The sequence below is a fragment of the Euleptes europaea genome, chromosome 10 (assembly GCF_029931775.1).
Source record: "Euleptes europaea isolate rEulEur1 chromosome 10, rEulEur1.hap1, whole genome shotgun sequence".
In the NCBI taxonomy this organism is placed as follows: domain Eukaryota; kingdom Metazoa; phylum Chordata; class Lepidosauria; order Squamata; family Sphaerodactylidae; genus Euleptes; species Euleptes europaea.
Genome location: NC_079321.1, coordinates 78057284 through 78075353, shown reverse-complemented (window position 1 = coordinate 78075353; position 18070 = coordinate 78057284). Strand labels below are relative to the sequence as shown.

The 18070-nt window shown below is 44.0% G+C and overlaps 1 protein-coding gene across 1 annotated transcript in view; it reads right to left on the bottom strand.

The window, feature by feature from the left end:
• AKAP7 (A-kinase anchoring protein 7) overlaps positions 1-8681 on the bottom strand; it is a 126150-nt gene extending 117469 nt beyond the window's left edge. The window contains exons 1-3 of the mRNA XM_056856231.1: positions 8528-8681; positions 2946-3080; positions 154-284 (exon numbers count right to left, since the gene is read on the bottom strand). Of these exons, the coding sequence (XP_056712209.1) occupies positions 154-284; positions 2946-3080; positions 8528-8681 (420 nt within the window). The remainder of the gene's footprint in view (positions 1-153; positions 285-2945; positions 3081-8527) is intronic.
• Between the last annotated feature and the right edge of the window lie 9389 nt (positions 8682-18070).

Sequence of the window (18070 nt, the reverse complement as noted above, 5' to 3'; positions counted from 1 at the left end):
TAATTATATATGACAGATGCACAATAGACAAAGTAGGAAAAACATTTCTAAGTGTTATTCTTAAGCCAACAGAGTTCTTATGAAAATATCACAAATTAAATTATCGAGTTTATGGCTCACAAGGCATTTTCCTGAAGTTAAAAAAATGCTCACCTTTGGATTTGTAATTGGAAGAGAGATGAAATAATTTGGCCGATCCCATTTTTTCTTTATTAGAGTCTCCCCTTCACTCTCCATTCCTGTAATTCTTTTTCGCTTAACGTTTGATTTATGTGTGCAGTTGTCTGGATGAAAAACAAATGAAGCAGTTAGCCTGTGTATGTATAGAAAGAACCACATTCAAATGTTGGCCAATTTTATACTATATTTTATACTCTTAAATGACTATTCCCCATGAAGCCGATGAAAGTAGCAAGCTAGGTCACCCACCCACATGGAAGTCCACCTACTCAGCAGGGCTGCCAGCTCTGGGTTGGGAAATTCCTGGAGATATTGGGAAGGGTAGGGGTTAGGGTGCCATAGAGTCCACCTTCCAAAGCGACCATTTTCTCCAGGGGAACTGATCTCTGTCACCTGGAGATCAGTTGTAATACCAGGAGATCTCCAGCCACCACCTGGATGGTGGCAACCCCACTACTCAGAATTTCCAAGTTGTGCAGAAACGATGACTTTGTAAATTAACCACCAAAAGGCAGAAACGATGGAGTGAGATTCCCAAAATTTCTTCCCTCCTGAAACCTTTACTGTGGACACAGCTTGTATTCTTTAGCAGGTATACTGCTCTAAAAGTCTGATAAGTTAACTTAATTTTAAGTGACTTTTTATTGCACTCTATACCTTATATTTTTATTTATTATATTTCTAGCCTGCCCTCCCTGGCCGAAACCATATATTCATACTAGCGCAGAAGTTCGTGGTAATTCTCCCCACCCCACCCCCTCACACACATTCAGTTCTACATGAAATATAGATCATAGTCTGCAGGACTATTTTACAGGTCCTAAGGAACTTTGAGAAATTCTTTTGGGGAAAGCATCTCAGATGTATAATATGAAGACAACTGTGTGTGCCTCAGATTAACCTTTTAAAGAGATTCTGAAAAAGGAGCCAATGACTGTAAATGCTAAACTGTTTTTTTACTGTGATGACCTAGAAGAGCACTCTTAGTCTCGACTAACTATTGGCACCAACGTCTGTCCCAACTAGCCAATCTTCCTCCATTCTAGTTCTGGCTAAAACCCAAGAAATTTTTATAATGCCTTAAGTGGCATGTGACACGGAAAAGCTTCCTATTTCCCCTTTTGACAATTTTCTTAGCGAGGACTCCAAGAAATGAAATCCAATTCTTTGGGGGGAAAAGTATTCTCTAACTTATCTTGTAGTATACGTTCTGCACCCTGCATTATGGGACTACTGTGCTGATCATGGCAATCAGTTGTACGGAAGTTAAAAACTAGTCACAGAATTTTGCAAAAACGGCTCCAATCTTATATGCAAAGCATCAGGCTTTCAAGCATCTCTCAAGGAGAGATTATAGTGCACTTCAACCTCATTTTGTGGAGTGAACACAAGACTTGGTCTGCCTTACCAGCAGGAAGATATTATAGATTAAATTCCTGAACTTAAAAAGAGTTATGTCCCTTTCAGACCACACCTTCACTCTCAACAGATCAGGCCTGCTTCCTCCTGAGCAAAGTTTAAACTCAAAAATCTTCCCCTAGTTAATGTGCATTGCCATCATTCATAGTTACTGTTCTTGCTTTTATATGTTAACTGTTACTCTCTTGCTAATATGAACACATGAAGCTGCCTTACAGTGAGTCACACCGTTGGTCTGTCCACGTTAGCGTTTCCGACCATGGGGGTTACCGCATTATGTATCCCAGCGATGTATTAAAAGTTTGAAAATGTTATAAAAAATGCTGTTCGCACTTTCTATGTATTCCCACTGATGTATTAATAGTTTGAAAATGTGATAAAAAATACTGTTTGCACTTTGGCCCCTTTAGCTGTGAAGACGTCTTCCAACCATTTATTAGCTGTTGCATCCAAAAACCCTTTTAAAGCGATGTTTTTTATAACATTTTCAAATGCTTAATACATCGCTGGGAATACATAATGCGGTAACCCCCCCCCCCATGACTAGCAGGGGCTCTTCAGAGTCTCACAGGAGGTGATTGGACATTGCCCAATACCCAATCTTTGTAAAACTGGAGACTGAACCTGGGACCTTACCCATGCAAAGCAAATAAAAAGGTAAAGGTAAAGGTCCCCTGTGCAAGCACCGGGTCATTGCTGACCCATGGGGAGACGTCACATCCCGATGTTTTCTAGGCAGACTTTGTTTGTTGGGTGGTTTGCCGTTGCCTTCCCCAGTCATCTTCCCTTTACCCCCAGCAAACTCTACCACTAAATCACATCCCCTCTCCTCCTTGTAGGAGATGGCATTTCCCCACTCGCTGGCCCACACTGTCCTAGATTCAGATGCAATTCCATCATGATGTTGGTGGTGAATGACGAGCTGACAGCGTAGAAACCCCATTCTACATTATCTGCTCACCACTGCACTACCGCTTCCCTCACCATCTTCCTTCTGCAGTCAGAGTAAAACTGATAGACCTTGTCAATTTCAACCACGGTCTGGTTTTTTTTTTCCTTTTTGAAGGAGTCAGATGTGCCCATCAGGTGGGCATTTTTTTCTTTTACAGAAAATAATTCTGCCGATGCCACTGACAAGGCTTCCCCCCGGTCCTCTAAGTTTTATCAAAGTTGAGAAGAGGAGGAGAATGGAGGAAAGACTTCTCCTAGCGTTATCATTTTCCCTAGAGAAGGAAGTGAAAGAAATGGCCCTGCATTTGGAAGTGGAAGTGAACAAGTTCTGTCTCCAAGAAAACTTGCTTATTTACTTCTCCACTGGAATCCAAAGCTCTGGTATCTACACTTACCGCCAAATTCAGTCTCAATGTCTGCTTTGGCAAATGGCATTTCCATCATCAAACAGCACGTGGAATCGTCAAGACTGCACTCCTTTTTTTGTTTTCTCCTTTGCTTTTTCTTCCGCTCCACCCTATGCCATCCATCTGGAATACATTTAGAACAATGAACTGGGTCTTAGATTTCAGGGCTGATGAAATCATCACCAATAAAACTCCGCTCCAGACTCATAGCTCGCCTACAAAGTATTCTTCAAGCACAACAGCAGAAAGTCTCACAAAGCAATTGCTTGTTCCTCCATGCTGCAGTTCTATGTTGTATTTTTTAGCTGTCAATGTATTTCATTCAACAGTCACTCCACTGTGCCTTAGTTTCCCATTTGAAAAACAAGAATGCTGACCTCACCATTTTGCAGAGATCTTATATCTGGAGTTGACAGCAATGCAATCTGATTTTCAACGCTCTGCACCAGTGCAGCCTCCACCCGCACTGCTCTAGGCAAGCAAACAGCTAACTTAGAAACACCTTCTTACAGCTTAGAGGGCTAAATGGAGATATGATTCTTAAATTTATTTGGGAGTGCTTTGAGTAGCGCAACTGTAATTAAAAGTAACCTCTTTTAAAATCCTGTTCATCATCTGAACTGTAAAATTTAGAAGAGAACTGGGCTGCTAAAACATTCCACAGGTAAAACCTCACTAGATTAACAAAGCTTAAACTGTTCTGGGCCTTTTAGGCACTGTAAAACAAGCAGTCATTAGTCAAAAGGGAACAATCCTAAGCAGGTCTGCTAAGTGGGGCCTGACTCCAGGAAAGGTGCCCTGAGGATTGCAGCCAAAACAACTGCAGCTTTGTTTTGACCATATTTGCTAGAATTGTTTTGTTCAGTAGTTCTATTTTAGTACAGTTGTGAAGAATTTCCTTTTTCATTGAGAAATATGAAGAATTTTTAAATGGCAATGATTTTAACATAATTTTTTAAAGGCTTGGTTTTTTTTGTTGTTGTTTTTAAACCTGGAAATTGGCAGTTACTGACGTATTTGCATCTGTTGTCTTTCCTCAAGGCTTCATCTATCAGTAACTTGGAACAAACTGGTTTTAGCTTTTTTTCTTAGTAAGCATTTTTATCATGAGATTTATTTCCTGATTTCCTGTTTCATATTCATAGCAGGAAATCCAGACAACAAGAGAATAAAAGGATCAGTGCTGCTAACTATCTGTAGAAATAATTTTCCTTCAGCCTTGTGGATTAATATAAGAATTAATTACACCTAAGAGATAGCTGCCATTTTATTCTAAACACCTAAAATGAATTGTACAGAGCTTTTTTAAAATAAAAAAATGTAATTTGGTATCTTTCAAAAGCATATTATTGTGAATGTAAGCCATCAACTACAATATCATAGAAAAACAGCTCAAGACAATTACATCTGTATACTGGAAGAAGACTCATATCTGACTTTCAGTGTATAAGAAAATACCTCATTATTACTGAATAACAATTTTCAAATCTCGTCTGGCAAGTAAAGATATTCCAAATCTTACTCAAGGGTGGGGGGAATTGACAGTAAATGTAATGTGAAAACATTTGATCCAGTACCTCTATAGTGCTCCTTGGATATCTCAACTCTAGTGTTAAGGGAGATAAGTCACCTGTTTAAGTGCAAATTGGCAAGGGAACAACAACAAGGTAGTTGTCACTTGATCCTGGAGACTGTGCAGAAACTGTTATAAACATATTTCAAACACATGCATCACACAGATATACTTGTTGAAGAGCCACAGCTACCTGGAGTGTATCCTCACTGTCATACCCAGGTTGGTTCTGAGTAATAGGTGAAATTACTGGGTACCAGGAACCAAAGGCAATTATGTCGAATTACCACCCTATGATTTATGTCCAAGGAGTATCCCAGGATTTTTTTTTTAAAGTTTGTAAACAGCTGACAAAACAGCCCTTTTATCTGAGAAATAAAGTGAAATACCTCGCTTGTGCCACAAAATAAAAGTAACATAAATACTTTAATCTATCAGCATCCAAAGAACCAGGCAAATACTGAACATAATGGTATGCAGTAACAAATGAAGCAGGGATGATCTCAAGGGAAATTATCCAGGATGAGATAAACAAGTGATGCAATTTCTGTTGTTATTCATTGGCTTGTAATTTGAAGCCATTCAAATTCATTCCATTATGGTTTGGCTACATTCTTACTAGTAGAAAGCCACATGGAACTCAGTGGAACTTATTTCTGCATAAACATGCATAGAGTTGATTTTCACTTCTAAGAATTGCTTCCCAAACTGTGTTAAGTGTGGTCAAGTCACTTCTGACTTATGGCGACCCTAGGAATTAATCTTATCTTTAACAGCCTAGCGCAGGTCTTGCAAACTGAGGGCTTTGGCTTCCTTGATTGAGTCAATCCATCTCATGTTGGGTCTTCCTCTTTTCCTGCTGCCTTCAACTTTTCCGCACATTATTGCTTTTCCAGTGACTCTTGACTTCTTATAATGTGACCAAAGTATGGTAGCCTCTGTATGGTGCTTTTAGCTTCTAGAAAGAATTCAGGCTTGATTTGATCTAGAACCAACTTATTTGTCTTTTTGGCGTCTAAGATAACTGTAAAACTCTCCTTCAACAGTACTGAATCAACTTTCTTCCTGTCAGCTTTCTTAATTGTCCCAATCTCAAACCCATATACAGTAATTGGGAATACTATGGAATGAATTATCTTTATCCTGGTCGCCAGCAACACATCCTTACTTGTAAGGAACTTTTCTACCTTCCTCAGGACTGCCTTTCCCAGACTGAATATCCTTCTGATTTATTCGTTGCAGTCTCCATTTTAGTTGATGATGGACCCAAGGAATATAAAATCTACACTTTACCGTTGCATTTTTAGCACCACTTGCGCTATTTCACATTAACAAAATATGAGCAATTCATTGAGGACAGTATTTTTATAGAAATCTAGACATCAAATATTTTCAATGGAAGCATGATTTATTCCTAAATACATGTGAGCCCTATGGACAGAGAGGTAGTTGAGAGGCACCTGGCTGCATTGTGTGTGTGTAAAGTGCCGTCAAGTCGCAGCCGACTTATGGCGACCCCTTTTGGGGTTTTCATGGCAAGAGGCTAGCAGAGGTGGTTTGCCAGTGCCTGCCTCTGCACAGCAACCCTGGTATTCCTTGGTGGACTCCCATCCAAATACTAACCAGGGCCGACCCTGCTTAGCTTCTGAGATCTGAGGAGATCAGGCTAGCCTGGGCCATCCAGGTCAGGGCCTGGCTGCGTTGGATAAGTACAAATCCCCTGGGGCAGATGGTGTACACCTGAGAGTGCTCAAAGAACTTTCTAGAGAGCTTGCAGAGCCTTTGTCCATCATCTTCATGACCTCTTGGAGGACGGGAGATGCATCACAAGGCTGGAGGAGAGAATGTTATCCCAATCATCAAAAAAGGGAGGAAGGAGTGTTAAGGATGATCACGGGCCTGGAGACAAAGCCCTACAAGGAAAGGCTGGGGGACTTGGGAATGTCCAGTCTGGTAAAGAGGAGGTTGAGGGGGGATATGATTGCTCTGTTTAACTATCTGAAAGGCTGTCGTTTAGGGGAGGGCAGAGAGCTGTTCCTGTTGGCAGCAGAGGATAGGACTTACAATAATGGGTTTAAATAAGGTACCAGCTGGATATTGGGCGGGGGGAGGGAAATGTATAGTAAGAGTGCAGCAATGAAATCAGCTGCCTCGGGAATTGGTGAGCTCCCCCTCACTGGCAGTCTTCAAGCAGCGGCTGGACAAACACTTGCCAGGGATGCTTTAGGTTAATCCTGCATTGAGCAGGAGGTTGGACTGGATGGCCTGTATGGCCCCTTCCATGATTGTATGCAGAAATGTGTGTTGGCTTTGCCAGCAAGCTCAGCTGTTGTGTGATATTGTGTAGTACATCCAACGGAGACTGTTAAAAAGAACAAGAGCAGCTGACTCAATGCCTGCAATCATACCAACCTCATGAACTTCATTAGTGTACCCTAGTAGTATCCTACTAGTAGTAACTTCATCAGTAAAGTTCTGCTGTTCTGTACTGTCTGCATTGCAAGTGCAGTGGGAGGTAAATCAGTCCTGTTCATTTTGGTGTAGCCATATCTACCAACGTGGCATACATTCCTTGCATTCATGGCCCATTACCAATGCTGATTTCTCCACACCCATCTCTCCCCTGGACATCACAGACTCTTCTGCATATCACACCTAATCCCATCACGCCTGCTATTCACACTTACATACCGTTCCTCTACTTAAAGACCGACGGAGTCACATTCTAGCTGTATCTGAAGAAGGGAGCTGTGGCTCACGAAAGCTCCTACCCTGCCAGGAAATATTCTTGTTAGTCTTTAAGGTGCTGCTGGACTCTGGCCCTTTTTGATTCCTGCTGAATTTAACTCAAATGCAAGTATGACCCTTATTTGGAACCTACTTTTCCAAATCAAATGGCATTAAAATATTTTTGTTACCGAGGCGGTTGTTGGCAGCTGCTGGACAGCGGGCAACTATCAAAGCCAACCCAAGAGAAACAGTGCTGTATAACAGTCTTCACCGTACTGTGAACAGGGACATGCAACTCCCGCAGATAAGCCTGGGCAAAAGCTCCTATCAGAAAGGACAAAGACTGTGCTGTGGCGGCTAGTGCAGGCCAGGAAGAGCCAGTTTTACACCCTACTCAGGGATCATCTACATTTGTGTTTTTCTGCAGTTCTGGGTCTGGGTTCCCCACCCTGACACTCGCTTGCTGCAATTCAAATTGGGGCCCCAACACGGACAAGGCACTGCCCCCCTGGCCTGACCTGACCCGACCAGGGGCTGGGGGAGGCACGGCTTGCCTCATCAGTACACGTGTGCTGAAGGGAGCTATTTCAAGCAGGGCCGACGGCACGGCGGGAGGAGGCTGAAGCCCCCTTCTCCTCCCGCCCCACATCGGGCCCCCTCCAGGGGGGAGGGGAGGGGAGGGGGAGGACGGAGGGGGAGGACGGAGGGGGAGGGGGAGGACGGAGGGGGAGGGGGAGGACGGAGGGGGAGGGGGAGGACGGAGGGGGAGGGGGAGGACGGAGGGGGAGGGGGAGGGGGAGGGGGAGGGGGAGGGGGAGGGGGAGGAGGGGGAGGGGGAGGAGGGGAGGGGGAGGAGGGGGGAGGGGGGGAGGAGGGGGAGGGGGGGAGGAGGAGGGGGGAGGAGGAGGGGGGAGGAGGGGGGAGGAGGAGGGGGGAGGGGGAGGAGGAGGGGGGAGGGGGAGGAGGAGGGGGGAGGGGGAGGAGGAGGGGAGGGGGGAGGAGGGGGAGGGGGAGGAGGAGGGGAGGGGGGAGGAGGGGGAGGGGGAGGGGGAGGGGGAGGGGGGAGAAACGCCCGCGGCCCTCAAGGGGGGGGTCTGCGTCCCCAAGCAGCTGCTCTCTGAGAACGAAGTTCCAGCGCAGAGGAACTAAAACGGAAGACCCCCGCCCCACCCCACCCCCCACGCCCGGGGGGGGGCAACCGGAGGCCCCTCCCCTTTCCGGGGCGGGGGGGCCAGGGCGGCGGTGCGGGCCCTCGCCTGCTCCTCACCCGTCTCCGGGGGCGGCCCCCCGCCTCCTCCTCCGGGCTCTCCCCCGGCCGCCGCCTCTCGCCGCCGCCGGCGGGGCTCCGTGGCGGGGACGGCGCTCCCTCGCGCGGCCGCGCCGGCCGAGAAGCGGAGGGCCCGCAGCCCCCTCAGCGCCATCGGGCCCGGCGCCCGAGTCGGAGGCGGCTACGGGAAGGCAGCGGGGTCAAGGCAAGAAGGGGCGCTCGGCGCGGGGGAGGAAACTACGAGTCCCAGCATGCCCTGCGGCGGGCGCCCAAGCGGCGGGCTCGCGCTGGGAGCGCGGAGGGCGTGGCCCCCAAGCGCCGCGTCGCCCTCGTCGGCCCGAACCGCCGTTGGCTGCCAAACCGCCGCTCGCTGTGGGCGCCCGCGCGACGAGGCTGCCCGCCCTTCCGCCCTTGGCAGCCGCAGGCCTGGCTGGCGAATGCCAAACCTTTCCCCTCAGTCCTGCATTCCTTTTTACGCTATGCAGGCAGCATCTGGTTTACGAGTAACACTTTAAAGCAGTGGTTCCCAACCTTTTTTTTGACCAGGGACCACTAGGACTTTTTTGTCCGGTGCAGGGACCCCAAGGTTCAAAATAAAAATTCAGGGAACTTGAAAACAAACTTGAATCATAACTGTTAGTTAAACATTAAACTTAGAATAATATTTGAATATATATATTTTATAATAGAGAACTTTTAATTGAAAATATTAATTTATTATGGGTTTATAACTTTGTTTCGCGGACCTTAATTTAGTTCTCGCCGACCCCTGGGGGTCCACGGACCCCCGGTTGGGAACCAGTGTTTTAAATGCTGTTTTCGCTTCCTCTCCACCCCAGTCCCCAGGACCAACTTTGGGGGTTCTTCGATCCAATGTTTTTCTGTTATGAGCTCTTTGAGGAATGTAGAGGCTCTTGTCTTGCTCCATCTGCCCTACGGCTGGGGAATAGATTGGGGCTAGGGACCTGCCAGACCATTTTGCTCAGCCCATGGGGCCGGCTCTGCCCCCAAAGGGCCAAGGCAAGCCCCTGCAGCACCAAGAAGTAAAATCCTTGCGCGCTGGGCAGTTTCTGTACACATCCTTTCTCACTCTCTTTCCTTGTAGCTTTCCACTACCCACCTGTTCCATGCCCACCATCTTAGTCTTTAATATTTTAGTTCAGTTAATTAATTAATTAATTGTCAGTGCAGAATCTGAGTGAACTTAAATTAGATAGTGGGAAGATTGTGAAAATCAACCTTGTGTTTCCCTCTGGGCCTAGTGCATAGAATAAGCCAACATTTAGTGGTGAGTTACTAAAAAGAAAAGGTAGGTTGGGCTCAAATTTGCCTTTTAGATATCCCATCTGACCTGGATGATCTATAAAATCTTCAAGTTGGAGGGAAGTTTATCTTGCCTCATGCTCAGAGGCACTGTCATCTTTATTATTATTTCACATGTCATGTGGCTGGGCGAAGGTCTAGGTCTGAAGCAGAGCTGAGCCCATGTGAATCTTGGCTCAGACTAATCCCTGGTAGTAATTCTTGTCTCCGAGATCTTGCCTATAGCAAATTACTTCCAGACATTGTAAGAAAATGGCTCGGCCACATCTGGCAAGCAAAATTCCACAGGACATCAGAATTACAAAGAAACATCAGTCTAGCCTAAATACTTAAGGAACATTTTCCCCCATTCCCTATGAGTGAGTAGTGATGTGGAATTTCTGTTAAAGAACATTAACTGCGTAATGTTAGGTTAGTCAGCTTGCAACCATTGGGGGTGGGGCAAGTTTTCTCCTAACACTACTAAAATTGCAGCTAGTTGCTACGCCAGAAATCTAAGGAAGGAGTTAATAAAACATTGGAAAGGGGGAAAAATACTTCATATGGATTCAATTACAGTTGTTTTTTTTCAAAGGATGTTCCTTTTGTAAAGGAAGAAAACTGGCTAATGGAAGAGATCTCTTTCTGGAAAAGCAGAAACACAAATCTCAAGTGTCTTGCAGTAACTAGAATACAATTGAGATTTTTTTAAATGCTATGGGAATGGATCAATTAGACAAGGGTACTAAGTTCAGTAAACGCTAGTTTTGGACAGAGGTGGTAAATTCCTGTTTTTACTAGTATTCATACTAAGAAAATTGTTTGAAAACTGATAGATCTGAGAGCTGTAGTTGCAGTACATCAGATGGTGAGGGGTCTGGAGACCAAGTCCTATGAGGAAAGGTTGAAGGAGCTGGGTATGTTTAATCTGAAGAGGAGAAGACTGAGAGGGGATATGATAACCATCTTCAAGTACTTGAAGGGCTGTCATATAGAGGATGGTGCCAAGTTGTTTACTGTTGCCCCAGAAGGTTGGACCAGAACCAACGGGTTGAAATTAAATCAAAAGGGTTTCCGTCTAGACATTAGGAAGAATTTTCTAACAGTTCGAGCAGTTCCTCAGTGGAACAGGCTTCCTCGGGAGGTGGCGAGCGCTCCTTCCCTGGAGGTTTTTAAGAGGAGGTTAGATGGCCATCTGTCAGCAATGCTGATTCTTTGACCTTAGGCAGATGATGAGAGGGAGGTCATCTTGGCCATCTTCTGGTCACAGGGTGTGTGTGGGGAGGTAGTTGTGGATTTCCTTCATTGGGCAGGGGGTTGGACTAGATGACCCTGGTTGTCCCTTCCAGCTCTATGATTCTAAGTCAGTGATTTTCAAGTCAAGTGAGAGAGGAGCTGCGCCTTCCTTTTCTACTTCTTTCAGCCTGTCATGCCAGGCACATCACTTCTACCTGGACTTTTGTCTGATTTTGAATCCTGGCTAAGGGCAAAGAAGGTTCTCATGAAATGGACTGCCATGGGAGGGGGGATATAGCAGCATTGTGGGAGAGGTCAGCACGTTGCATGTTTTTTGCTACTTTGATGGGACACCCCCCCCCCCACACACACACACATGATTAGGGCACATCCAGGTTTAAATACATGAATACCTATCTCATCTGTCTGCATTTTTTATTTTACTGGGGAGAAAAAAAACAGGAAAATTAAAATCCAAGGCTATGGACACTGAAACCATTTATACTTACCATTTGTATTGCATACCCTAAAACAGGAAAAGTCAGAAATGATGAGGCAAAACATTCTCCAAAGGTACTATTTAGCATAAGACAAGGCTTTGGTTCCCCACATGTTGGCCCTGAAGCCTTTTTTAAGTGCTTGGACCACGTGAAGAAATAATAAGGTTGTGACTGCTTCTGACCACATCTGGATTACGTTCTCTTCCACTCAGTAACCGCAGCCAAGCCACACCTATAAGGATGGGCTGGAGCAAGGCTTGCCGGCCCGATGGTGTAATTTGCAGGCAGGTTTCAGTCTGAGTGAAACCGTTATATGTAAAGTCACCCTACCATTCTGTTTTTCAAGCTTATCATGTACCCTTGCAAACTGTGTGCATGCCAACTTCTTTGCACAAACTGTGTCCTTGCTGGATGCAGAGCAAACATTTTGCTTGCAGATGCAGACGTGAGAGTAGCTCATGCGAATTGCTATTACAACTCTGTACAAAGGGACCTAGTTTTCATGAACAGCTTTTGCTGGTCACAAAGGGAGTCAACTTACATTACTGTGACAGGCTCTGAGTTACATAACAGCACGGGAAAGTGCTAAAAAAAATCACTGACTGAGGGGAAGTCATACAAAACTTTAAAAACAGTTTAGAAAAATGAGGCCTAGTGAATGTCAGAAACCAGCTATATCTAAAGCTTGGTATAGAAAATGTATCTTTTAATTTTAGGTAAGAATACTGAATGCACATATATACAAAGGATAGATTGTGGCACCTTACAAAATGATTCTTTTACTCATTTTGACATCTCTGACATGCACAAAAATAAATTAGTGCAATCCTTAACAGTTATACCCATCTGAGTACATTGAAGATGAGTGTGACCCTATCCATTATTTATGCACATTTTTATCCTTCTGTTCCTCCAAGGAGCTCAGGGGGGCATACCTTTCCCCACCTTACCCTCACAACAACCCTGTGAGGTTGGTTAGGCTAAGAGTATGACTGGTCCAAGGTTACCCTACAAGCTTCATGGTAGAGTGAGGATTCAAACCTGATCTTTTAGTCCAACATTTTAAGATTTAAAATAAGTTTAGGATTACACTGTATAAAGCATAAGGAACAAAATGAGATTGCTACCTGGGTTGTGAATACAAAAGACTGGTTAAACTTCATTACTGTATAATTAATCCTCAGCACTTTATCTTAAGTAGGCGCCCAAGATAATTCTTTAGCTCTCTCTGAATTCTCCAGGTGCACGGTTACAATAGAATCACTTAATACAGATTGCTTGTGTTAAGTGCTGTCAAGTCAGGCTACCCAAAATGTCGTTCTGCTAACTGCCTTGCTCACATCTTGCAATCTGAGCCCTGTGGCTTCCTTGCTTGAGTCAATCCATCTCATGTTGGGTGTTCCTCTTTTCCTGCTGTCTTCAACCTTTCCTAGCATTATTGTCTTTTCAAGTGAGTCTTTCTTTCTCATAATGTGACCCATAATTCCATCTTTCTCTTACATTTTTTTTATCCCACCTTGCTCCAAGGAATCCAGGGCAACAACAATTGCCTTCTGCCATTCTGTTGGCCCCAGATGGTAGTGGCCAAGCTTGCCACATGTCCTACTACAGCTGAATGACTGTTATTGAACCAGTCCTACCTTTGGATCTTTGCTAAATAAATGCTTCAGGAGCTTACATGGGGTATATGGAGCTGAGCAGAATGCCTGTGGCCAACACAGATGAAGGATGTAGGATCAACTGTAGGATATTAATAGGTTTTTTAAAAAATAAAAGAAGTGAGTCAAACGTGGAGACCTCATTAACTATGGATCCTTTCTTTACATCCGTTCCATCCATCTACAAGTTTATGAAGACATCTGATATTGTGGGCAAATCTCGCAACCTCCCAGGGGTAATGGATCCTTTTGTATATTGTACAGGCCAAATAATCTAATCTTTGTTTGTAAATGAGGGTGGCGTTGCATTTAATTGTATTGTAGTGAAGTGCCTTTTCAGACGTATAATCACATTCGAGCTGGAACATTTGTGTTTGCTCAACAAATTTATCATTCACACAAAGCTCCATGATCTTCTGAGCCAATAAACAATGTATACTGCCAGACCAAGCCTTATCCATTTCCAAGGAATTTTTGTCGGCTGAGCGTGGTGAGGGTTATTGTACCTTGAGGCACATTGCACATAACGTACACTTCTTACAATGTAAGATTTGGATGCTGTTTCAAGATGCCATATTGCATGTACAAACTAAAAACAAAGCAGGAAACTATTTTAATGGGATGTTTTAATGCCGCATTTTTGTCTCTGTTGCCTTGCCAAAGAAAATGTATCTCTAAATAAAACCCTGTGAATTTTGTGGAGTGTTATCAGAAGTGGTTCAACAAGTCAAAGTGTAATTGAACAACTTATTGAGATCTGAAACTTTTGTGCATTTTGAGGCACAGCACAGTGAAACAAAAATGTCTGTCTTGCACAATACCATCTAAAGATTATGGATTTTGAAACAGGAGTGAAAAGTAATTTCAGTGGAAGTGGCCTGGCCTCTCTGGTTCCCCCCCCCCCGCCTAAACTAATATTCTAACTGAAATAGTGTATTGAAAAGTGTGTCAAATAGTTTACAAAAGTATTCACTATAAAGAAATAATACTAGAGAGATAAGAGAGCCGTGTGTCCATTTCCTTTCTAACTCAAAGAACAGATTTCACATTTTGTATGCACACATACATATCCACCCACTCCAGAAAAGAAAAGAAAACCCCTTAATTGCCTTCACTGGGATTTAGTGAGGAATGCAGTATTGGATTCAAACTTTATGCCATTCCAGATGGAAGAAATACATACTAACTACTAAAACAATTGTTTTGGAACTAACAGTGCTTGATACAAGTCCCAACTCTAAAGCCAGCTGCAAGTACTTTCATTTTTACAGGACACTGTGCAGTTTTGTCCTTCCTCTGCGTGTGTGTGTGCTTTTTAAAAATGTACTCTCTCTACCACCAACTCATTCCTGACCATTTTCTCTTTCATTTCCTTTAGCTCCTTTCCACCCCCCATTCAAAAAAAGTCTTACATCATTCCTGCTTTTTTCTCTACCGATTTCCCACAAGTTCACACGTCCTTTATCTGGCTTTTAAAGGAAAAAGATTCCACACTGCATGGTGTAGGGTTTGATTGTTTTGTGTGATTGTTAAGTGTTTCAGTAAGATTTACTTCACACATAATTTTTCCTGCTTAGAAACTTTTCGCCCTTCACTAAGGGAAATATGTGATTGAAAGTATTGTTTCTCTCCCCCCCCCCACAATTATGGGCAAAACTGTCCTGCAGATACAGCACACAACAGATTCATGTGACTTTTCCTTTAGTTTCCTTTGATCTTACCTCTTGTATAGGGTGAGACTGAGCTGTGTAAACGAAGCAATTTGCCTTTTGTCTTCATTATACTTACGACTCACTGTGCGCTAGATCAGGTAACTATCTGAAAGGAATACTGTCATTACGTTATTTTCTAACCTTTTCTATTATATGGTTGCCTGAAAAGTAATGTTCTCATTCGCTCTGAAACGGTGCCCTGTGACATTGTGAAAGCATAAAGCCAGATCTAGTCCATTCAGAAGTATCACCTTACTAATCTGTGTTTCTCATTCTGTGCTGCTAAGACAGTAGCAACTATCTTGACAGCCCTAACTCTCAACATCTGGTCCAGTTTTTTTGTTGTTGGGGGGAGCTTTATTTATACCCATGTCAAAAGCTACATTTGTTTAATTAAGCATGAGCAAAAGAGCTCATGCTAAAAGGGGAGCATAGCAGTATTGTCACAAAGGGTCCAACCCAGGGGTGTCAAACATAAGGCCCGAGGGCTGGATCCGGCCCCTTGAGAGCTGTTACCTGGCCCGCGAGCCAGTCGAGGCAGCCACCTCCCCCCCCCCCCGCTCTCGATCTGGGCTGGCAAGACATGGCCCGGCCCGACCAAGTGATATTTATGTCATATCCGGCCCTCATTACAATTGATTTCGACACTCCTGGTCCAACCCATCCCCTGGCTTTGGCAATGGCTTCAATGTGCTGATGCCGCAGCACCCTGGAGAACATTTTTTATACGTACTTCCTTCTCTGTGCCTGTCTGGTGCCAGTTCTATGACTGCTGCAGTAATATTGTCGTACTCAGCCTATTGTAGGTCATGATGCCCAACCTCAGAACCCTTTGTGGTGGCTCTGGGGTGCTTTGAAGAATTTTACCAACTCCCCTCCCAGCATCCACAGAGCTTTGTGATTCATCGCTTCTGTTTTGAGATTCACTTGGGCTACCAAATTGTGACTGCCAGCTTATGCCTCTAGCTATTCACTCTCCAAAGACCTGTGAATTGTAGTAGTCTCACCAAATGGGAAAAGGTATTAATGTAGAATAAGGAAAGCCTGGAATCTCCTGGGGAGATTGGTTCTCGTAGGTTATCCGGGCTGTGTAACCGTGGTCTTGGTATTTCCTGACATTTTGCCAGCAGCTGTGGCCGGCATCTTCAGAGGAGTAACACTGAAGGACAGTGTCTCTCAGTGTCAAGTGTGTAGGAAGAGTAATATATAGTCAGAAAGGGGTTGGGTTTGAGCTGAATCATTGTCCTGCAAAAAGTAACAAAGGTAATGTGCTAACCATTGTCCTGTAAGTATCAAGATAATGTGCTAATGAGGGTGCGGTATGTTACACAGCCCGGATAACCTACGAGAACCAATGAACTCTGACCGTGAAAGCCTTCGACAATACTCCTGGGGAGAGTTTGACTGCTTTCTTCTTAAGGGTGGATATCAATACCTTAAACAAAAAGTTCCCATATTATTTCATCCACATTGCGAGGCTGATGGATGACAAACCACTTAAGAATAAATAATGTTTCAAAAATTGAGTACTGAGGGTATGAAAGAGATAAAAATGCTGTCTGCACCATTCCATGTGTTCCACAATGGGGGTTACTGCACTAGGTATTCCCAGCAATGTATTAAGAGTTTGAAAATGTTGACTTCCGGTAGAGAGCTGATCCCAGCGCCATGTCCCCCGAGATCTCTCGAAGGAACCAAGAGGCGTTCTGAACTGAGGGCCCCCTTAAAAGCCCCAACTCCGATCCTAAATAGTGGATCGGAATGCAGGCAACCCCCTGCTGCCGTAGAAGAGCGGTTTGACTCCCACCCCCCTCCCACAAGAGCTACTTGATGTGGAGGAAGGTCGGTTGAAGTCCCACCGGCCGAGGAGGAATTCCACCGCCAGGAACGTCTCATGGACATAGGCTGCGATCTCCTCTATCTTTTACCGAACATTGAACAAGCTAATAACAGAGAACCCCGATTTCCAACATCCGAGTAAGTTACATGAACTCCTTTTGTCAACTAATCCGATTCTGAATGACAGGAATTATTCAAAATCGGTTAAAGACTCTGCAACCCTTCACCCAGGATTCTAAGTGACCCTCCGACTAAAAAGGCTATTTAATTAAACTAAAAACTGAATTAGCAGGCAAACAAAACAATCGGAAATAATTGAGTGGCATAAATATCTACCAATCGGCGGCTGCGGCATAGAAGGGGGGAGGAGAAATCCTTTGCTTTCAATTCTCCATTCCTTTATCTTAGGAGAGTCCTCCAGCCACATTTTCATTCAGGAAGTGGCTTCTCTAGGAAGACAGGAAACCATAGTGGGCTGTTGGGCCGGATGTGCCCCACTCAGTGTAGCAGCAAAATAAATCCTACCTTCTTTAATCATAGAGTGGGAGCGACAGAAAGCCCACTGCCTCACAATTCCCTGTATACTTCCTGGAAAAAGCTCCAAAGCCAAGCCAGAGCCTTCTAACAACGTAGTAGCTTTTTTGCACTGAGCTGCCTGCATATATTTAACTTACTAGTCTGGAAAATGCAAAAGCCACAGACAATCATGGCAAGTAATCATCAAAAGATACAGGAAATGTTGGCCATGCAAACTGAATTATTAAAGAAGAAGTTTGAACAGGTTTCCATGCAACAAGAACAATCAGCTATACAAATGACTTTAATTATTATTCAAAAATTTGATGGCATAATAAATGAGATCAAGGAAATAAAAGATCAAATTACAGTAATGAAAAATGGCATGAATAAGATGGAACTTTCAGTTAAAAACAACACTGAAGAATTGAAAGGAGTTAAAATGGACATGAAATCTCAAGCACAACAAATTGAAGCAATACGACTCCAGGAAGAGCGAGTGAAGGATCAACTAGCTGTTTTGGACCTGTAACAGAGAGAATCTAACCTGCGTATACGTAATTTGCCTGAAAGACTAGGGGGCACCAGAGGGACCATCATAAGATCGCTTGCTGATATATTTCATTTAAATGAACAAGAATTAAATTATGCAATAAACAAGATATACAGAATCCCCTTGTCAACTCGAGTGCAGAAAACAAAAGCTAGAGAGATCTTGGTCTCCTTTTTTGACATCAGGATGAAAAATATCATTATGAAACTTCATTTGGAGAATCATCT